This window comes from Diceros bicornis, chromosome 10, assembly GCF_020826845.1.
Source record: "Diceros bicornis minor isolate mBicDic1 chromosome 10, mDicBic1.mat.cur, whole genome shotgun sequence".
In the NCBI taxonomy this organism is placed as follows: domain Eukaryota; kingdom Metazoa; phylum Chordata; class Mammalia; order Perissodactyla; family Rhinocerotidae; genus Diceros; species Diceros bicornis.
In genome coordinates this window covers 25,789,038-25,813,227 of record NC_080749.1, presented here as the reverse complement: position 1 = coordinate 25,813,227, position 24,190 = coordinate 25,789,038, and the positions used below count along the sequence as shown (strand labels likewise).

General features: G+C 34.5%; 1 protein-coding gene across 1 annotated transcript in view; it reads left to right on the top strand.

Moving 5' to 3' along the window:
- The window catches only part of LRP1B (LDL receptor related protein 1B), a 1,024,768-nt gene that overhangs the window by 462,236 nt on the left and 538,342 nt on the right, over positions 1–24,190 (top strand). Inside the window, exon 29 of the mRNA XM_058548897.1 lies at positions 9,553–9,702. Within this exon, the coding sequence (XP_058404880.1) occupies positions 9,553–9,702 (150 nt within the window). The remainder of the gene's footprint in view (positions 1–9,552; positions 9,703–24,190) is intronic.

The following is a 24,190-nucleotide window of genomic DNA, read 5'->3' as shown; positions in this document are numbered from 1 at the left end:
TCAGAAACTGAGGTTTGTTGAAAGAAGTTAGTTGCCTGTGATGAATTGCAGAGTTGGGATTCAAATCCAGGTTTATCTGCTTCCAACGTCATATTAAATCTTAACCACTATGCGATATCCTGAGAGGCTGATTTCCTATAGTAATTACCTGACCTCAAGCAAAGATCAGAGAATAAAACTGGTACTCTTTCAAGCATGGAAAGTGGGAAAGAAAAATCCAGGGCTTAGGTACTGCTGAGAAATGTGGGCCCAATTAGGACACAGCAGTCAGCTTTTCTAAGAAGCCAGGAGTACGCAAGAACGAATTTCACCCCTCTGCCAGTTGTGCCTTGCAATTAATTATTGCTGAAACTCTAAATGCTGGTTTTAAACAGCAATGATATACTAAGCTTTCTATTTTATGGAATTGTTTTTATATTGTAATTCACTGGATTTCCCTTGTTTGTTTGCTGTTAAATCCATATGTGTGATACTTGAAATAGAAGTGCATCATAATCTTATCAAAACACCCAACTTGGCATTTTATGAGTGTGTATCACTGAAGACTAAGTAATTGCAGCCTTCAGGCAGTTTGGGCTGAATAACTTTGTATCTGTTAAATACAAATTAACGTCCCAGTTATCCATTGTTGAACTAAATATTGTCAAGATTTATTGCTCAGTCTTGGATACATTAAGTGCTTAGAGTAGTTTGCATAACAGAGGATTTTAATTTACTACTTAAAGCCACTTCCATGTTTAAAATGTTTATATATTATGAATTTTATCCTTTAAGCCTCATATAAAGCAACTTGGCTTGTCAATCAGCATTACCCTTCATGGCTTATTCCTAAGAATCTTGTGTACTACATATTTTATTTCCTTGATGTTTTCCCTTTATTTTCAATGTAATCCCAAGCAAAAGTCATTTATTTACTCAGCCTTCAAGTATACTTGCTTGAAACCTCTGAATCATTTTTTTTATTATTTAATCATTCCAACCAATATGCTATATAATGTGAATTTTGAAATCTATTCATGGATAACATTCATGAACACGTTTTACCTCATCAAAAGAATTCAAGGGACCTCATTTTTGAAAAATAAGATGAAAACAAATTCCTGGATATGTGTACTTGCTCCATATAATGCCGTTATATTATTTATATATACCTATTACTCAGCACAGTCACTTTTATTATGTATGAAGCACAATCAACATATAAGGCGGTGCACTCCAAAAGAAATGTTAAGAATAGATTACAAAAAAGGCCAGAGGAACTGATAAACTAACATTAAAATTATACATGCATATACACACAAATAATTTAAATTTATTACATTGTTTCATCTGATCATTCATTTACTTGTTCGTTCAAATGTTATTAAGTATAAAAAAAGGTTATTTAGAAAAGGTTATGAAGTGTATGCTAGGTACCACACCTTGAAAATAAAACCTGGGACCCATTATCAAGACGGTCATGGTTCAGCAAAGGAAAAAGACATGGATAACCACAAACCATTTGATGAGCTCTTCAATAGAGTTAAACAAAACAAAAACACTTAATGTTGTTCACAAGTACTATCTTCCAGGCACCGTAAAGTTAATATAACGAGACACAGTAAAAACAGAGGAAACAAGTAATTCTTTGTGAGGAAGAAAAATAGAGGGAAGAGTTGTAACTAAGTTCGAGATATTTTGAAATTTCAACGAGATCTTGAAGGATACACATACTTTTGTTTTTAAGGGTGTGACAGGAAAAGGGGTTTTCCTTATTCTTACTAGAAAGGATAAACAGGCATAGTAGGCACAAAAGAGTGTGATTTATCTAAAAAACTCTGAATTTTTCTCTGTGGCTAGAAAAAAAATCTAACATAAGGGAAGCGTTATTCTGATAGGAACATTAGCGTTTAGCATTATTCTGATAGGAACTATAATTTAAAAATATTCAAACGACACAATTTGGTGCTTTTAAAAATATTTTGTTCTGTTTTATCTATCAAGCTCTTCAATATAGTTTTGGTAAATTATGAAATTATACCTATTAAAGCTTTCAAAATGACTTTTTAGAACAAAACACTTCTCAAGAAATAACCTGTCACTGGTTCTGGTCTTTCCTTCATTTTTGCATTTGTTATTTTCACAAGACACATAATTTTTGACAATCATGAAGAACTTGAAATATGGGATAAATTGCCCCAGGTACAACCATTTATATGAGGGAGGTTGGAAGAGGTGCTGAAATCTTAGCTTGATATGATAAGCAACAAGGAACTAAGTTAATTAACTTAGCTCTATAACTCTATATATTGTTAATGACTTCTTAAAGCAAAGTGAATTGAGAAGAATGATTCCAAGGAAGAATTTAGATCAAGTTAAGATAAGGGCAGTATAGATACTTGCAGAGGAGGAAAAAAAACTTTTCCCTTTACCCTCCTAGATTCTCTGTCTGGGACCCTGGAAATTAGCCAGATTAAAAGGAGAAAGACAGTGTCTATTAACAACGGTAGCATGCATACACATGGGAGAAACTCATTGATGAGGAACTCAAAGGCGTAGTTAGAACTTGGGCTTATATAACATTTTAACAAAGAGCAATAAATTTGTAGAGAAGTGACAAGACAAAAGCAAAGGTGTTTTAGACTTCCAAGGGAGGCAAACTGTTGAAAAGTAAATATATGGGAGAAATTAATGGATAATAAGGGTTCTTTTAGTAAGGTTTGTTATGTAGATGCCTCTCAGTGTCATCTCTGGGCTAATAAGAGTCTAGTCTTGTGCTTAAGACTCTAAGTCTGTTTTTAGACAAATAGTAGGAGAGGACAGAGAGCTTTTTTTTTTTTGGCATCTACTATTTCTCAATTGTCTTTGGCTCAAAATAATCCTTAAACCAAAGGGCATATTTTGGAATGGCATATTCTGATCCCCTACATACTCAACTAATTCTTGAATAGTATACTTTTCTTTTCAACTGAAATTTTTATTGGGATAATTTTAGATTCACATGCCATTATAAAAAATAATACAGAGAGGTCCCATGTATACTTTATCCAGTTTTCCTCAGCTGGAACATTATGTAAAACTATAGTACAATATTACAGCCCTTAATTCAATGCACCCATCTTATTCAGATTTCATGTTTTATTTTTATTCATTCGTGTGTATTTAGGTCTATACAATTTTATCACATGTGTAGATTCCCATATCCACTATCACAGTCAAGATTCTGAATAATTCCAACACCACAATGATCCTTCTTGTTGCCCCTTTGTAACCACACCAACTGCCCTCGTCATTTTCTCCCCATACTGTATCTCTTCCATTTATAAAATTTTATCATTTAAAAATGCTGTATAAATAGAATCATACAGTACATAACCTTTTGGATTGGTTTTTCTCACTTAGCATATATCCTTGTAGAGTTATCAAAAAACTTGCTATAAACATTCATGTACAAGTTTTTGTGTCGACATAACTTTTCATTTCTTTGGGGTAAATTCCCAGGAGTACAATTGCCTATGGTAATAGTATACTTAGTTTTATAAGAAACTGCCAACCTATTTTCCAGAGTGGCTGTATTATTTTACGTTCCTACCAGCAATGTATCAGTGATCCAGTTCTTCTCTAGCAGCCTTGCCAGCATTGAGGGTTGTCCCTATTTTCATTTTAGCCATCTTATAAGTGTGTAGTGATATCTCACTGTCATTTTAATTTGCATTTTCCTATGATGTTGAAATTTTTTTCATGTGCTTATTTGCCATCTCTATATCTTTTTCTGTGCGATGTCTGTTAATTTCTTTTGCCCATTTTCTAAGTGGATTTTTTTTTTAACTGTTGAGTGATGCGAGTTCTTTTGCTGATACTAGTCTTTTGTTGGATATGTGGATTGCTAATATTTTCTCGCAGACTGAAGCATATCTTTTATTGGCTTTCACAGAACAAAGTTTTTCATTTTGATGTGCCTCTGTAATTGAGAGGATATTGTGGTATGAATGAAATGCACAATCTGAGTATTTCTCCTTATTAAGTTATCTCAAAATTGTCAGTTGTGTGGATTACCAGAGAGATGGTTGCTAATTTTACAATAGGATTTTATCTTGAAAGGGAAATACAAAAACTTATACTAATAATAAATTGTTAACATTTATTGAGCGCTTTCTATATGCAAGACACTATTATATAAGGCAATCGTTGTTATTATTATTATAACTTCACAATGCTAAAGTGAGGGTGTAGCTAGGTGAAGGCTGCTTAGCCTTCTGACAGATGAATCCAGAGACACGTAGACAAGTTATTGAAGAGTGACAATGATATTTGTGTTCACTTCGGAGGGAAGCCAGAAATGGAGCAGGAAAAGTTCTTGGATTTCCTCAGCATATTTATTCTTTAACTTATAAAATCTAAGTATTCTCAGGAGGGATAAAACATTTCTTGAGATAGCCTGAAAGTGAATAGGCAGTTAACCCTACTCTGCTTCCTCATGGAATAACTATTCTCCTTTGGAGCTAAAAGTTCAGTGTTTCAGAAACAGTTCTGCCCCAGAAATAATCATGCCTCTTCTGGTGAACTCTGAGAAGATCTGCATTTTGGAGTATCCAGAACATTATAATGTCCTCATTTTTTGTAAGTGCATTTTCAACAGTCAGTTTCTACAACTTTCACAATCCCAGAAGCGGGAGTTGTTTTCTGTTGTCTGAAAAGAACACTACAAATAGAATAGCTAGAGGATTTCAATGTTATTTATTATACATATCTAGAGGCCTTGAAGTTAACCACCTATATTTTAATATCCGTAGTATGTCTTCTTCTCTATCTACATCTTAATGTTCCCCTGTCTCCAAAGATCTCGCCACCATGACACACTTTCCAGCAAAATTTAAAGGCCTGGTAAAACTTATTAAAAATTCAAATTTGAAAGATTGCAAAAATATGCAATTTGTTTAAGAGGAATTTTTTAAATCTTGTATTCTAAAGTTACCTAGAGAGATTTTTTTAAAAATACCGATGCCTGGGACCAACTCAAACCAATTAAATTATAATTTCCAGAAGTGGACCCGGGGATCAGTATTTTTAAAAGCTTTCCGGATAATTATAGCCAGGGATGAAAATTTTGAAATGAAATTTTATAAGTGATGGAAAAATATTAGGAAATTACTATCTCTAGAAAGGCTTAACTTTTAAAATTCCTTTTTTCTATATATTTGCATTTTTTTAAAATTCCATATTGCATAGTACATTGATTTAATTTTGAGTCGCTTACAAAGGAAAAGAAATGAGACACATCAGTGAACTTTCCAGTCTTAATTGTAGCCACACGTAAAATTTAATGGGTTTAATTTTTTTAGTAATATTTAGATTATATTATTTTAAAAAATATGTAGTTGTTTCTTATATCAATGTGTGGATTATTTCTATAATGAGAGCAATTATATAATTTTGGCAAATTACATTGTCTCAATTGAAAAATAGCTGGCCAGATTAAATCGAAATGTTCAAACAAAATCATAAATTAAGGGAAATCTTTGGCTTAAAATAAAGAGTGTTAGAATTGAAGCATATGGATTAACTCTGCATTTTTACAGTAATAAGAAAGATAGGTAAAAGGTAGATTTTTCTTTTCATAAAGGTTTTTCCATTTAAATGATGACTTTTTTCCTTTGATATACCTATTATGTTATTGAATCTAAGTTTCCTCTTTTGATAACCAGATTCAGATCATTGAAAAAATAAACAAGTCTTGCAGAAATGAGGCTATATTACTAGTGGTATATTCTTCAGACAGATCCTATAGCCCTTCTGAAGATTTTTTAATCTCAGTCCCCAACTCTGAGGACCTTCTAGTACAGACGTAATTATATTTCTTTACATAGGTTCCAGGACAGTTTTATAAACATGCTCATATTTAATCTGTTTTCTCCTGGCTATTGATTTAGTATTCTAAATCACTGCTTAGTGATTCATCTCTAATGCAACAGAGACTTGATTCAGAAATTATTCGAATGAATGGATACCAATTAATTTTTCAGTGTAAAGCCCTAAGTGAATGATAATAACAAAATAAAAAATCTTATGATGCAAAAACATTTATATTAATGAACTATAAATATATACTTCTAAACATACTTACGTCTATGAATTTAAAACATATGTCACCAGTTTCTTGAATTGACAATAGGATTTTTAAAAGATTTCAATTCTATTTGATAAACCTCGGAATAAACATACTCAAGAACATTTAGGGGTTAAACTGTTATATTTAACAGGGGAGAAGATATATGTAAATGACTAGATGACATATATCACATGCATATATAGGTTAATATCAGAATTTTAAATATTTTTTTCTTATGAATCTTAAAACTATTAATCCTAAACTATTCAATCTTAATATTGATATAAAAATCTAAGCCATACTAAGTAGACCTATTGAATCACTGCCGTTTCTCCTTATTGTCACGGTATCTGGGTATAAGTAGTATATTAAAAAAATTCTGTTGTGAGAATTATTCAACTTTATTAGACAGAACTCCTTGAGGACAACTTATAATTTTTATAATGGAATTAATTAAATAACCCATTCATTCATTCAGTGTTTGTAAATTTTCTTCTCTGCTCTAGGCAGTGTATTAGGCACTGAAGATAAAAAGCTCACTGACACAGCTCCTTTCCTCTAGACACTCACAGTCCAGAAACGAGGATGTTAAGTAGTAGACTCTGGGGAACTTTGACCCAAGCTCTGTAACTTCCCTGCTCCGTATAACTGCTTTATCCAGCCTCAGTTAGACTCTAGAAACTGCAGGGTGTTAGGTGGATGAGAAAGTTCTGACATTGTGGGTTAATTTGGAGTTAGGCACATTCAGTATGAATGCACCTTCTCCTTCCAAAGAGGGGTTGAAGAGACTTAAACAAATGCATTCCCTAGGAAAGGCCAGACAAGAATTCTGGCTTTAAAAATCAAGGTCAAGGAAAATAATAGATTAGTCTACTGAAGCCAGGAGTAAAGTTAGTAGTGTAAATCCAATTCCTTGACAATTGCTGGAGATGGGTCACAAATCTGACTCTTCAGTTTCTTTGCAGCCAAAGCAAAGAGAAAAATATGACTAGTTACACTTTTATATTTTCCACATAGAGCTTTTTCTGAGCCCTGAAAGAAATTTCTGCCATGGGTCTTTGTATAAAGAGGTCACTGTGTGAAATACTATATTCAGACACTGTATCCTGGGAAGTATAACAGTGGATTTCCTATGGCTACTTCTTAGAGCATCCTTCATTTAAACCAAGGGCACAATGCCAAAGCTCAATTCAGCAAGAGATTCAGAGAGAGAAAAAAACACAGCGATCTAAAAATGCAGATAGCTCTCTGATGGTTTGGCTTGATCGAGAGATAAAATTTAGAATACCTAGAGGGATAGATAACTTTTCTTAAAGGGAATTCTCCTTAAATGTTTGTTAATTCAATTCTTGATGAAAATTCTGCAACATATAATTTTGGGTTATGTTTTATACCATACACCTGTAGTAAAGATATTCTTCATTGTTGATTAGAGATGGAATTATTTGCTTTAGGTAGTCAACTAAGCAGAAGGTAAAGTAGACTACTTCTGGAAATTAAGTGGTCCAACCCAGAACTTATTTATACTAGAAAAGACGTATGAAGGTGGCTTAGGAATTACCGGCAGAATAATCAAACTTTCTCTCATAAAAAATTGAATGTTGAATGACTTTCACCCTGAAAATATTATACCATAGAATATGACTCTGATAGTTTTTGATTATTTTTCCATAGTAATGAAATCCAGTCACCCACTGTGGTCATCAGAAAAAATCTGAAAACTTCATCCTTGCAATGTCTAATTTTATGCATTGCGATTTTTCTGGTGATCCTTCCAGATTTCTATTAGCAAAACATAAAAATAAGTCAGTAAATAGCTGGTATATTATATAGTCTTGTTGCGTTATTTCTACTTGATTAAAACTGGTGTGATAAATCAATTCGACTCTCTGGCCTGGGACTATCTGTAGTTGAGAATATCTGAGCTATATTTAACCCTCTTTCAATGCACTTGAATTCATGTGATTCTCTTCAGTTGGCTCCCTCCCTCCCCTCCCTTCCTTCCTTCTTTTCTTCCATTCTTTTTTTCACCTTAGATTTTTTTTTTTTTTAAATATGGAAGGGATTTTTGTGTGGTTTGTTCATTTTATTCTTTGAGGGAGATCCCAGAAAAAGTTTATTGTATTGTATGCCTGAGTATATGTCCACATGTGCTTTTCTACAAGTAGTTGTGGATCACAGAAAACCAGCGTGAAGCCACAGAGTTATTGTTATACTGTGGACCCTAGCCTACTGAGCATGCTAGTAAAGTAGTTGTGTACTGAGAACCCTCAGCAATCAAACTGTACATGTCCTGAGACTTTTGAAAACCGTGAAATCTCTATAATATGTGAAATTCTTCATAAAATACAAGAAAGTTAACCTACAGTGACAAACAAACTGTGCCATGTGGGGATAATGGTTTTAAGCCATTGGCTTGGTTCACATACTTGTTGAGTGGTTTATCTCCCCATGGTAGCCCCTAAATGAGCCCAATTCAATTCCATGCATCAGTGAAATTACTAATTGCTGAAATTCTTCTACCTTTGGATTTACTTGAAAACAGTCGAAACCACCAGTTTAAATCTATAACTGCCTAAAGTAAATTTTACTGAAAATAGAGGAGGAATTATAAATTTCATCAGTGAAATTAGTATCCCAAATGATTATCATACGTCAAAACTTTCTGAGGCCTAGTGATGTAATGGAGAGGACAGGCACTCAATTTGGAAACAGAAACTTTCTTAAAATTTCCGGAATGTCCACTTATTAACTAGGACCTCTGATAGATTTCTTCACTATTCTAGGTATTATTTTCCTTATCGTAAAGTGGAACAGTCATTCCTCTCAGTGTCACAAGATTGTTGTGATACAATGGAATACTACTCAGCCATAAGAAACGATGAAATCCAGCCATCTGCGACAACATGGATGGACATTGAGGGTGTTATGCAAAGTGAAATAAGTTGGAGGGAGAAGGTCAAATTCCGTATGATCTCACTCATTAAGTAGTAGATAATAACAACAACAAACAAACACATAGAGACAGAGATTGGATTGGTGGTTACCAGAGGGGAAGAGGGGAAAGAGGAGGGCGAAAGGGATAATTAGGCACATGTATGTGGTGATGGGTTGTAATTAGTATTTTGGTGGTGAACATGATGTAATCTATGCAGAAATAGAAGTATAATGATGTACACCTGAAATTTATACAATGCTATAAACCAATGTTACTACAATAAACAAAAAATTAAAAAAAAAAAAGATTGTTGTGATAACCAACAGATATAACTTTAAGTGCCGATAGAAGTATATCATTTCACAAAGAATTAAAACAACGTATGCATATTTCCGTATTAGCTAGATCTTTTTTAAGACAAAAATCTGAGCTTGCAAATTATTTTTGTCCCCTCAAATCCAGTGGTAGGTGAATATTACAATGTACGTGGCTACCATTATGTTTAAGTTGTATAATTTAATTACAGGTCTATCGATAGACTATGTGGAAAACAAGCTTTACTGGATCAGTTCAGGAAACGGAACTATAAATAGATGCAACCTGGATGGCGGTAACTTAGAAGTAATAGAGTCAATGAAAGAAGAGTTAACAAAAGCTACAGCCCTAACCGTCATGGGTAAGTGCAATTGTTTCTATAGCTAGGATGCTTTGTATTGACCAGAAGTTGATTATGACCTGTTGAAAGCTTACAAAAGTTACTGCTCCATTAACACTAGAAGCATATTCAAATTGCACATCTCTATGAGGCTTTTTTTCTCTTTTTTTAACCTTAGCAAACAGACTTGTAAGGTTATCCAGATCAGGGACTTAATACTGTTAGCAATACTAACTTGACTATTATTAATTCTTGACTTACTGTGACTTGTATTATTTTACGATTATTTTCTGTGTTCTATTGCAGTGTCCTAAGGGCTAGGGGACTTGTGTGTTTGTCACATTAAAGTCAAATCTGTCATATCCTGCTTATAAAAGATAGCTTGATTCACACAGATAATTCAAGAGACAACGTCACAGGGTCTGTTGACCAATGATCGAAATTATTCTCTCACAAATAATTCTTTCCCGTATTTAGGAATGAGTAGAGATTTTACTGATTTGAGCCTCATTTCCATTCCTTTTGTTCATTCTTCAGGAAAAAAAGGTGCCAGGCAAGTAGGATGATTAGGAAGCTAACAGAGAGGTATGGCTTTCCATAGAACAAATAATCAACCTCTACTGTATTTTTATTAGAAGCTGATTTTTGAAATGTGAATTTTAATTTAAAAGGATAGTTTGAGTTTTAAAAAGATGTAAGAGTGGATACCATAAAGAAGTGCTTTTTGGTGAGGATGACTGCATCTTTATTCAATGAATGGCTAGCTCTAAGCTGAAGTTAATGGTCAGTTAGCGAGGTAAGGATTGGATTTTCCATATAGAATCTCAGTAGTTACCTTTGAATACAGGGAGTCAGGAAACTGATTTCATATTTGCAATTCTGACTATCATGAGATTTTCAGGATAACTTTTAATAGAAGATATACTATTTATGAAAAGTCAATTTGAATATATTTTTTAAAGTTTATGTAAGTAATAAATTAGGTCTTTTAATTCAATATTCTGCAATCTTTCAGTTCTTTCATCATTTCCCATATTTAATGAGAGTTTTTTGTTTTTGTTTTTGTTAATGACTGTTCATGAATATATGAAGTTTATTAGTAAATAATCATTAATTGAGAAAGATTTGAAAATTCATTTTCTAGAAAAACTGTGTTTTTATCACCTTTGATTCCAATTAAATTAAAAATATCTGAATTAAGGCGAATAAGGTTTAGATATTGCAAATTATCGTTTAAAACAGGACGAGTCAGAATAAAAGGAAAAGAATTTTAAATTCAATTTAGTTCAATACATATTTAGCACCTTTGATGTTCAGACATTGTGCTCGGCTCTGAAGTATGAATATACACATGAGCACTGGTCTCAAAAAACATACATTTCTGGGAGGGAGAGAGAGAAAAGGAGATTGTTTCAACCAATCATTAAGCACTAAGATTGTCTCTATTGCAGTTTTTGTAGCTGAGAAATACCGATATTAAATATATTTGCCTATATCACAAAGTTGTGAGACTCACTTGAAAATGTATGTGAATGCACTTTTGAAAAAGTAGACTTTTATACAAACACCAAAGATGGAATCTGGTGTCACTTAATTTGATTCTTAAAAGACTTTCTAATTTTGCCTAGTTGGACATTTTCAGATATCTTGATGATCAGTGGCTTTCTTTTGGTGTAGTTTTATTCCTAAATTACTATCTTCCTGCTATCACTTTCAACATTTTTCTTCTATTGTTTCTTATAATTAGTGGTTTTAAAAATTTTTTTCTCCAGATAAGAAATTTAAACTTACTTAAAAAAAATCATCCTGTTTTCAAATTTTCTTTCTAGCCTTTGGGCAATTCCTATGCTCTTTGTAGAGTATTATGTTGCCTTTCTTCTCAGTGTATGTGTTCAGAAGATATTTATCTATCTGTCTTTCTAAAATCTATCTATCTATCTATCTATCTATCTATCTATCTATCTATCTATCTAGTCTGTCTATCCATCTATCATACCTGATAGCTATTTTGGAGCAGGAATTTATTTACAATTGTCTTATAAGGCAACAAGGAAAAAAAAAGATTATTTTGTATTGCTCAGCCTTGCCAAATTAACAAGAAAATTTTGTTTTATGTGTACTTGTATGCATTTTAAATCACCTGAATAGAAATAAACAGAGAATGTAAACTCAGGGGTTAGGTACGCTGCAACAATCCCCAAATCACCACCCACATTATATTTTCAAAAATTGAATTCCAATATTCTTTATGAAATAAACCCAAACTAGTGAATAATATAACTAAGGAACGCAATAAATTAGAGGAAATGTTAAAAATCTGTCATAACATTTCAAGGAAATCATTGACTTTTTAGTGAAAGTATATATATATATACATATGCACTATAAAAATCATTGCCTCATAGAAAAATGTAAGGCTTTATAAAGGTTTATTTCTGCTAACATGATTGCTACCGACCCTGCTGAGTAGGAAATGAATACTAAACTTACAGAACTCAATGCTATGAACACAGTCTCAAAAAATGAAACAGTAGTCCATTTTAGCAAAAAAATACAGTTAGCTTTGTTGCTAGATAAAATAGAAGAGAGAAAGTTTGGTGAAATCATAATGCCTATATTGTGTCAGTGCTGTGAATCTGATATGACATCAGAGCTGCATGGGAACTGAACCTTACGTAAATTAAAATTCTTTTAACAAGTGAATGGTTATGTATGTGTACCCCTCCCTGCCACTATAATTTGATTAATCTTGAAAGATAAAAATAAGAATAATAAAACATATTAATCCCTCTATTGTCAATACATTAACTGGATATATCAAAATATATCTAGCAGTTTGAGGGCTTAAAATTTAAAGGAAATCACCATAAAGAAGCAGAAGGGCAAACTCTATAAAGTTTCCTAGCTTAGCTCTGAACTTGCCCTTCTGCTCAGATTCCCCCTTCTTCTTTCAAAACCTTTCTACTTTTTTACTTTGGGGATGGAGTAAAGGAGGATAACCTGCTTCCTGCTGAAGCTGAATATTATAGTTATATAAAAAAGGCAATAAAAAATTAAAACAAAAGAACTTTGCTACTCTCCAGGAGATTACTGATGATTACAGTGAGAAATGCTTAAGAAAAATTTGCCTACAGTGATACTGAAATTGTCACTCGGAAAACAAGTAATTGTGCTATGAAGTAAATAGTTATTTACTAGTATATTCCAGCTCCTCAGAGAGACTAGTTAGGTGACGACTGATAACTTACTAAAAGTTATGTTTCATAGGGGCCGGCCTGGTGGCGCAAGTGGTTAAGTGCACGCGCTCTGCTGTGGTGGCCCGGGGTTCCCTGGTTCGGATCCCGGGCGCACACCACCACACTGCTTGTCAAGCCATGCTGTGGCAGCATCCCATATAAAGTGGAAGAAGATGGGCCTGGATGTTAGCCCAGGGCCAGTCTTCCTCAGCAAACAGAGTAGGATTGGCAGATGTTAGCTCAGGGCCGATCTTCCTCACACACACACACAAAAAAGTTATGTGTCACAAAAATGTAAGAGTGTTCTTCCTAAAACTGAGTTAAAAATTTCTTTGGACACTTTTCATAAATTTTTAAACCTAAAAGATTAGAAATTGTAACCACGTGGGGTTCCCAGTTTTACTTGGAATAGTATACACAAAATAAATTGAAAAGAACTTTGTCATATTAAAATTAGATAAAGCAGAAGGTATTTGGTAATACCTAGATTAAAATAAAGCAATTATTTGATGATTCAACCAAGTTCAAGACCCTAAGACCAAGATTGCTACATCTAAGTTTCACAAACACTTTGATACTTCTTTCAAGAGGTGGAGCTTAATTTACCTCCCCTTGAGTGTGGGCTGAACTTAGTGACTCATTTGTAATGAATAGAATAAGGCAGATATGATGGTCTATGACTTTGGAGATGAGATGACAAAAGGCACGAGCCTTCCTCCTTGTCCTCTCTCTCTTGGATCACTCACTCTGGACAAAGCCAGCTGACATGTTATGAGGTCACCCAAGCAGCCCACAGGACAAGTCCACACAGCAAGGAACTGAGACCTCCAGCCAACAACCATGTGAGTGAGTCATCTTGAAAGCAGAACCTCCAGCCCCAGTCAAGATTTCAGATGGCTACAGCCCAGGCTAACACTTTTCAGCAACCTCAAGAGAGACTCCAAATCAGAACCACCCACATTGCTGGTCCCAGATGCCAGACCCACAGAAACTATTAGAGACAATAAATGTTTATTGTTTTAAGATGCTAAATTTTGGGGATAATTTGTTAGATAGCAATAGATAACTAATTCATATATCACTCCATCCACAGAGCACTCATTCATTTACAAACAGATTTACAAATTCAAATACTCATTTAATCGAGTCAGACAGGTTATGAATGGTAAACTGTGTCAGGTGTAATAAAACCCATTAGCTCCAAAATGATGGTATTGTAACAATTGAGTCTGGGCTTCCATATCTAGACTCATTGGGAACGGCAGGAAGTATGATAAAACTGGAGAGAGCTAATGCCCCACTCGACATAGAACACCTCTCAGCTCCACTTATTTTTACCATAAAGAACATTAACCAGTTGTGCCAGATCGTTTATTTTTCAAGAGAAGTAAGAAATCCAGATTTTTATTTTAAATCTCACAATTTCTAAATGTTACCAAGAAATCACATTAAAAAAGAAATTCCATGTAGGCTCATAAAGTGTATAGGCTAACTGTGAAGGCTAACACAATACAAGCCAAGCAAACTAACAAACAAAGAAACCACCACCACCACAACCTTCTATCTGCTTTATTCAGCTCACAGGGCGCCAGTTAGTTGCCACCTCTGGTTTGATTATCATTTATACTGGTGACATTGAATTGTTGAGAGAAGAGGATGGAGTTAAGGATGCTAACGCCTAGCTGGACCATTAGAGGGGACTTAGTAGGAAAAATAATCACCTGGTAAAGTTGGCATAATCTACAGAGGAGAAGGGGGCCCTCTCCTAGACGGCGGGACTATGATTTCCCGCCAAAGTTTTATGGTCTTGTTTGACCAGACCTTGTATTCTGCCTGAGGTATATACAGATGGGAAACATACGAATGTGAGGTCCACCTCTTAATTGAGTTCAACTGTAGACAAGGAAGTGCAACTTCTAGATGTAGAGCTTGCACCTTAACAGCAATGGATGCCCAATTCCATTCATTCTTTCAACAGATGTTTGTTTATGCTTACTAAATGCCAGGCGCTGCTATACGTGGTGGTAATTGTGGCTTCATCAAGCTTGAAGTGAAGCAGGGAAGACAGACAATAAGGAGAATAAATGGATAAAAACATGCAGGATGATAGGTAACTGTTAAGGACCAAAAAAAAAAAAAAGAAAAGCAAGAGGCAAAATAGAGAAAAGAGATGAGGAAGTGTGTGGGGTAGGGATGAAATTTTAGATTTTAGATTGAGTGGCCAAGGAAGGGTTTTACTAAAAGAGTGACTTCTGAGTAAAAATCTGAAGAGACAGTGAGGGAAGAGTGAAGGAATGCCATGTGAACCAACAAGAACTGCTTTAGCTGTTCATTTATTTTTCAGTTTTTAAGGTATGTTTTTAAATAAATATAAAAAATAATTTAATTACATTGAAATAAGTCTATCCAGGTGATTCTGATCATTTACAAGGTCAGACGTCTTTTGTCTTTTAAGTTTACCGTGGTTCACATAACGGTATTGTCTGTGCTTCACCTCTTCTCCAGTGTGTCAAGGGATGAAGTTCACTTGGTCAGAAGGGCTTTACACATTGTATACAACAGCTGTTTGATGAGGACTCAGCAGCTTTTGCTATTGACTGAGTATTTGTGTTCCCCAAATTCATATGTTGAAGCCCTAATGTGATGGTCTTAGGAGGTGGGGTCTTTGGGAGGTAAATAGGTCTTGACAGTAGATCCCCTGTGATGGGATTAGTGTCCTTCTAAGAGACCAGACAGTTAGCCTCTCTCTCTGCCATGTGAGGATACACCAAGCAAGTGCAGGCATCTTGATCCTGGACTTCTAGCCTCCAGAACTGTGAATGGTATTTCACAGAATAGAATAGAGTATTCAGAATATATAGAATAGAATATGAATAGCAGCCCAATCTAAGATATCTTTCCATTTACTGGATATATGCTCATTAGCCTATAACTTTAAACCTCAAATTCTTCCCCATCTTTAAACATGAACTTGTCAATTGTCTTTTTTCGGCCGTCAGAGCTAGCAAATACAATAGCTTCTGCTTTCAAATACAATAGCTAGTAGCTCTAAAATTATATCTGCTACTTGTTTTTCTTAGATATTCTGTCTTAGTGTGTAGCAGTTCTTTTTAAGAGAATTTTCTTTTATCAATAAACTTCAGTTCTGTGAAATAAGGACACTCTAAAACATTTCTTTACATGATTTTCAAATGGCTTATGCTATAAAATAGTGTATAGTCAGCTATGTTCTATTTAACTATTGATTACCTTATTTTCAGATATAGAGCTTTTTTTTTGTTTTTATTCACCTTTTCCTCATAACTTTTGGCATTTTCCTGATCATTAATCCCTACAGGAGACAGTGAGGTAAACCCAAGTTAATCAAGTTGCCATTCAATTTTATGTGCCTTTGTGAGGAGGAGGAGGTTGAAACTATTGACTAAAATTAGAGTTTGTGGGCTATTTATGGATTACATTTAACATACTATTCCTTTTTGTTATCAACATATGTGGTTTGAGAGCAGACTAAACATATTGTATTCACATTGAAGAGAAAGTTAGAAAAATCAATTCATGGATCTGAGAGAAAATATACAAATAAAACAAATGTACTGGAAGAAATAAGCTTATTGGTATCTGGAGAAAATTAGGATGGAATTCAGGAAATGGCAGGATGGTGACATCTACATTTTGTATTTTTAGGGTGGATCAGGAAGACTTGGGGCAAATGCATCTTAGATTTAAAATAGAAATGAAGGGAGCCAGCCTGAAGGCTTAGTGGTAAATGAGGGTTACAGGTATTTTTCAGGCAAACTTGAAGAAATCTGTACATCTATATGGAAAATCCTTGGCATTTGTGGATTTAATGGTTAGCATCTTATTTAATCAAAGGTAATATTGATATAGTCCATTAAAATTTGTCATGTAGTAATTTGGCAAGTTTTGCTAGGGCTACGGTTTGAGTCCTGGGCATTACAAATGGTATGAGCTTGAATTTAAACCTCCACTCCACACTCACACCTAATGAGCGATTTATGCATTGTTCTCTGCTACTCCATTGCATACACAGTCAATCTCATTGAGATTCAATTGTACATCTATATTTTTTTGGTTTTATAGTGCTATATGATCTTTGGAAATTATATTTACTATAATATTTGTAGATGTAATTCCAAACTTGACATGTTCTTCTTGAATGTCAAGGGGTATCTATATCTATCTGTTGTTAGTACCATCAGGTTGATTCCAACTCTTAGTGACCTTGTGTACAGCAGAGCATAACCCTGCCTGGTCTGTTTGCTCTATCCTCTCACCTTCTGGCACTGTATCAGACAATACTTCACTGCTATTCATAGGGTTTCCATGGCCAATTTTTTCTGAATTGGGTGGCCAAGTCCTTCTTCCTAATATTTCTTAGTCTGGAAGGTCCGCTGAAACCTGTCCACCATCGGTAACCCTGCTGGTATTAGAAATACTGGTGGCATAGCTTTCAGCAACACGCAGCTGCCACAGTATGACAATCAAGAGATGAGTGGTGTGGTTTCCTGATGGGGAAACGAACTCAGGCCATGGCAGTGAGTGCACCAAATCTTAACCACTAGACCACCAAGGCTGGCTGTCTATTTCTATACATGTATCTATATCTATGTTTTTATCTTTATCCATCTATATCTTTCTATTTATAAGTGATACAAAATGGGTTAGTAGTCTTCATTGTGTGGTTAAATTATAGACTTTTAGAATTAAATGTAACCTTAGAGATCATTAAAATTACTGTCTTTATCAATTAAAGAAGTGCACTTTAGATTCCTACTATTCACTAACCAGCTATGGATATGAGATAATTACTGAAATCTAGGCCTTAATTTTCTATTCTGCAAAAATATTAGCCTTGACCATATGAGCTACCAAGTCTTAACAACCTTGTATGATTTCATCAGTAACAAGTTGATCCAGGATGCAGGAGATAGTTTTTAAATAAACCATTACCTAAGCTGAAGCAATACAGGAGAAACAATAAAAATTGTGAATAAAAATCAAGTTCACTTGTGAAGTTATGCTACTCAGAGTTCATATTAATCTGTTTTAGAAGTTAGGCAAACTTATTCAATTTTGACTTTCAGTTGGGAATTTGGTGGATGTTTACGACATAGAGTTGCTTAAATTACTTGTCTTAGAGTAGGTTTTTTATAAATATCTAAGTAGCTATCTCCAACACTCATCTTAGAATCACTTGCAAGTGGCTAACTTCACTTTAAAATGAAAGAAACTTTGAGTCACAAGTAAAGGCAAAAAATATTTTTTTAATTACACATTTTCTATGAATACTTAAGCTCTCTCAACTGAATTTTTCTGTTATTAATCACAGCTTAAATATACTATTGATCTGTTTCAAGTAGCAATTTGCCAGAATAGGCTTAATATGTTAATATTAGAAGGATATTGAATTTTGGCTACTATTAGAATCAATCAAGGAGGAGAAAAAGGAATATTCTATGTACATTTTCAGTCTCAAATCAGAAATAAATTCATCCCTGTAATGAGTAAAAAGTCAGCTTCTGTTGATTTGGTTATGCACATATTTCTTTTAAAATAGTGTTAATAAAATAAACTAATTGCTTGCCCTTTAGCAAGCCCTTGAAAGGCTTTGACAAATGTAACCCTTAAGGGCATTTGTTCATACTTTTCATAGGCTCACTTCACAAATTTGAAGTCGTCATAATAGCTGCTATGGAGATTTCCAGCACATGGATAGTTTACCATGGGAAAGCCAGGGCTGTCAGATTAAAATGCTTTCAGAACCATCTGAATATCAGAGAAGGTACATTTATTTGCTTAAGAATGAATACCCTGTTAGTATTGTTGGGGATTAAATGTTTCCAATATCCTCATTAGAGTTTGTACAACAAAGCACATACAATTGTCTAATCTCTCTGCTGACAAACTCTACGCTAATGGCAAAAAATTAGTCTTTGCCAACACTAACACTTAAGCTCTCTCAGTTAATTTCTCCATGAAATGCTCTTCTTCATTTGTGTCTGTATTCTTTTCAGCAAGATATTATTGGTGTCATGACGAATGTTAGGATTTATTAACAATATAGCATATCTAGCACTCAATTTGCAAACTTATGAATTTCCTCAGATGTATAATGTACTTTATAAATAATGATAGAAACTTGAAAAATATGTATACGATACACAACCCAGTAAAATTGGCAAGCAGAAATATTCAAAAGCCTTTTTTTCTAACTTACTTGCAAAGATAAATTATAATGGCAAGTTGTCATGGCGTCTATGGAACATCATAAATGATGACAAGTGACAGGCTGTGAGTCTGGTGCATTTAGTCTTGTGAAGATCCTTAGACTGAGCACTTGCACATTCACACCTAAATCTGGTCTGAAGGGATCCTATGCACTATCTTCTTCTGACAAGGCAGTAAGTCTGATAACTTGAAAGTTCTTGACCTCAATAGTCCACCTTAAGAAGTCATTTCCTCTGTTTTGTACAATGCAAGTCCACTTTGCATGTTGTCAAGTGCAGGTTTTATTATTATTGTTTTCTTTAATCAAAGCTTCCTAAATATTTCTCTCCCTCTGAATGTGAAAAGAGGCTGAAACTTAAAGCTTCGGTGAGATTCCTCCCACCCTCCCTTCCTTTTTTCTTCTTTCTTTGAATCCTCCCTTCCTTCCTCTGTCCCTTGGATTGCCAGCTTTCTTTTTACATCTGATAGCTCTGCCCCTTTATTTATTTCACTGTTTGTTTTGTTGGTTTGTTTTCCTTTCACAGTCTAGTTAGGTACTTAATAACTTTTTGTTTGGGCAACTGCAATAGCCCTTTAACTTATTTTCCCTCTCTGTATCTCCAGTCTCCACGCTATCAAGACCTGCTATGTTCTGATCTGCTGTGCACCCCCTACTAACCACCCTCAGAAGCATAAATAAGCACTCAAAACTTACTCTGAAATGCTCATTTTTTTCTTCCTTTTCATTTACTGGAAGTGGTTTGTCACAGTGTTGTTAGTTGCACCTTATAGGTAAAGGAACTGAGGGTCAATATGATTTGTGAAAAGCCAGTCCTCTGAGACTCGGGCTCCGAGATCCTGACCCACATGCTGTTTCCACTACCAGGAAGAGTCTTCCCTGTCATGACTCTACTTTTCATGGAACCCTCCTCTACCTCCCCTTCAGTCAGGTGCAATACGTTTGGGCACACTGTTCCCCTGTATCTGATTATGCCCTGCTTATTTCTCTCTGTCTTGCTATTCCTTGTTCCTTGACTGCTTTCCATACTTATCAGCTGCCCTAATGGGTGAAAGACCAGCTTCAAGGCCTACTTCGGCTTTCCCTCAGTGTGATTTGAGATCTTTCCCTCCTCTGATTCCCTTTGTATTTTCCTAATGTGATGGAGTATTTTTTTGTCTTTTCTAATGTGTGAACATGTCTCACATCTCCATAATTTGGGACCACATTTTATTCATGTATGCATCATTCATGACCCATAGCAAGGGGCTTTACACTGAGTACATTTCAATAAGTAATAGTAGAAGCAACTAGAAGGATGTGCAACTATGACATACAACTATCTACTGGGGCTTTTGGGGGAAAACTAAATAAATAAATAAAACTATTAAAAAAAAGTAATAGTAGAATACATGAATAAATAAAACAACGACCATCTACACACAAAAACATCTGCCACAGCAATCAAAATATGTTTTCAATCAAAGTAGGCAAATGTTTATATAGAATGATCACAACCATAAATATATTGTAGAATTTAAATATGTATTGAAATAAATATTAAAAAGAAAATACTTTGAAATATAAGAATTTGAATTGAAAAGGGAAGAAACTGAATAACAAGACAAATGTGTAAAATATAGTCAGTCATTTCTGGCACATGTTATATATACATATGTATATAAAATACAAGAAAAGAAGAGTTATATTGAATTGTGTTTGTTCTTAAAGGAACTAAACAGCTTAATGGAAGAAGAAAATAAATACTCACAAACACACACAATGAGTGAAAGATTTCTGAATCAAAACAAAAACTTTGGTGTTTGGAATGTTTTAGGCTCTCAAAGTGTAGTCTCTCACAGCTGGCCCTAACTGCGTTATTCTCTTTCATAACAATTGATAGTGTGAATAAATACAACATTCTAGTATTTAATTTACTAATCTTAACTCATGTAATTCTCACAGCAATCCCCTGAGAGAGGTACCATTAACACTGTTTATTCTGGGGGTCCCAGCTGAGGCTCAGCTAGCCTAATTAATTGCTCAAGGTTACACAGGTAATAGTGTAGCAAGCTTTTTAATCCATGATTCTTAGACTTTAAAGCCTGTGTTTTTCCTAGGAATTTGTCCTGTAGACGTACTTACACTTCGATGTATGTGCACTGAGATGTATGCAAGAATATACTTTGCGGTGGTTCTTATAATTAGAAAAGTCTGGGGAAAAAACCTACATGTCATTGTAAAAGACTAGTCAAATGAATTATGGAATTCACGTACAATGAGATATTATGCAGGTATTAAAAATGAGGTAAATATATAAATTGATTTGAACTAGTCTCCAAAATATATTTTAATTGAGAATAGGTAGCTTTAAAAGCCTTTACAGATTGCTCCAATTTTTATATGTATGAATTTATTTAATTAAAAAAATTTACATATATATTTTTAATATCATATACTTTTATCCATTATACTGCACTGTTTATCTCAATAACTATTATTTAGAGAGCATCTACTCTGTTCTGGGCAATTTATACTTATTAGTGCTAAGACACACAGTAACCATGCAAAGGAGATACCGTGACTGCAATATTACCCTTGAAAACACTGTGGGTCGTCCGAGGTCAAAGCTGGGTTTCTAACATAATTCTATCTGACTTCAAAATTAGAGTTCTTTCCACTATACCAGTGATTCTCAACCCAAGGCGATTTTGTCCATCAAGAAGCATTTGGCAATGTCTGAAGATGTTTTAGATTGTCACAGCTGCTCGGCAGAGGGGGTTACTACTTGCATTCAAGTGGGCAAAAAACAAAGATGCTGGTAAATATCCTACAAGGCACAGGATAGCCCCCCATAACAAAGAAGTATTTGGCCCAAAATGTCAGTAGTGCTGAGGTTGAGAAACCTGCACTATACCAAAAAAATTCCTTCTGACCCTCAGAGATCGTTTATATGAAGCCTGATATTGTGATTGTCGGCTTCTCATCACAAATTTTGGTTAAAATAGAAATCCTTAAAAAAATAAGTAAATAAAAGTGAACACCTGGTATTTATAAAAGCTGATGGCATGAAATTGTCTTGGAGAGAAAGGTAGGGTGGCAGAGAAGGGAGGGAAGATATACCTCTTTTACATTTGGTTTGCTTTCTTACTTTTTTGTCTGCATGTTAATTCTGCCTCACTCCTCAATCCTCATCCCAAATAAAAACAAAACAAATGAAATATTCTTTCATTGCCATCATCTTGGGTCTTGTTAAGACAAAAGCTGTCAATTAAAATAAGTCATACCAAGGAGCAAATGACTAAAAGACAGGCTTATGGAGGGTTTGTGGTTTAGGGAAAGATTTTGTTATCTCGGTGACTCACCAGTGAGACCCAGTGTTCAGCCGGAGTTTTTTTTTTAATTGAGGTATAATTTACATAATATTATATTAGTTTCAGGCATACAATGTAATGATTTGATATTTGTTTATATTACAAAATGATCACCACAGTAAGTCCAGTTAACATCCAACACCATACATAGTTACAAAAATTTGTATTTCCTTGTGATGAGCACTTTCAATATCCACTCTCCTAGCTACTTTCAAATATGCAGTACAGTATTATTAACTATAGTCACCATGCTGTACATTATATCCCATGACTTATTTATTTTATAACTGGAAATTTGTACCTTTTGACCCTTTTCACCCATTTTGCCCACCCCCCACCCCCACCTTAGGCAACCACCAGTCTATTCTCCATATCCATGAATTCATTTTGTTTTTTGTTTTTATTTTTTAGATTTCACATATAAGGGAGATCATATGGTATTTAGCTTTCTCTATCTGACTTATTTCACTTAGCATAATGCCCTCAGGGTACATCCATGTGGTTGCAAATGGCAAGATTTCATTCTTTTTTATGGCTGAATAATATTCCATTGTGTATAATGTATACTACATTTTCTTTATCCATTCATCCATTGATGGACGTTTAGGTTGTTTCCATGTCTTGGCTACTGTAAATAAATGCAGTGAACTTGGGGGCAGACAAGGGAGAAAAGATATACTTTTTTTTTTTTTTTAATTTTATTTTTTTCCTCCAAAGCCCCAGTAGATAGTTGTATGCCATAGCTGCCCATTCTTCTAGTTGCTGTATGTGGGACTCAGCCTCAGCATGGCCAGAGAAGTGGTGTGTCAGTGTGCGCCCGGGATCTGAACCAGGGCCGCCAGCAGCGGAGCGCTTGCACTTAACCGCTAAGCCACGGGGCTGGCCCAAGATATACTTTTTTATGTTTGTTTTCTTTCTTTTTTATGTAACAATGAAAAAGAGTCAGGATTTGCTTTTCTCATGTTTATACTTATATATTGTATCTTATAATTGGGATTTATCTATCCCAATTTTGATGCATTTACTCATTCAACAATTTATCAAGTGACTATTATGAGCCAGGCACTACTGAGGTGCTAGGAATACAGCATGGCATAAAGCAGGTAGCAATTCCCCGTCATTAAAAGGTTGGTAGTCTCGGTGGGGGAAAGCAGTGTATAAAAAAATAAACAAGTGAAATAAAGTTTGTCATTTGGTGAAAGGTACTAACAGAGAAAATTCAACCAAGGCATACGGATAGGGTGTGCAGAGTTGGGTTGAGAGGAAAGAGCCAGAATAATTATAGTTTTAAGTATAGAAGTCATAGTGATTTTCACTGGGAAACAACAGTTAAGGAAAAATCTGAAGGAAGTGAGAGAGTGAGTCATTCAAGTATCTGGGGGAAGAAAATATAAGGAAGAGAAAACAGGAAATGCAAATTGACTATTTCACCATATTTTCAAACACCTTTTTCTTTTAGGAGAGCCTAAATCTTTTTTTTTTTTTTTTTAAATGGTATAGGTATACAATTTACTTTCCCCCTCCATGGAACTTTTACTATGTTTAAAAAAAATGTGATGTTTCATGTGTTTTTACTGTTGCCATTAAAGTATAAAATACAACACATAGTTAACTTATGTATATAATATGAGCTAAAAGAAGTAGTCTACAGTAACTTTACTTCTCTAAAGGAA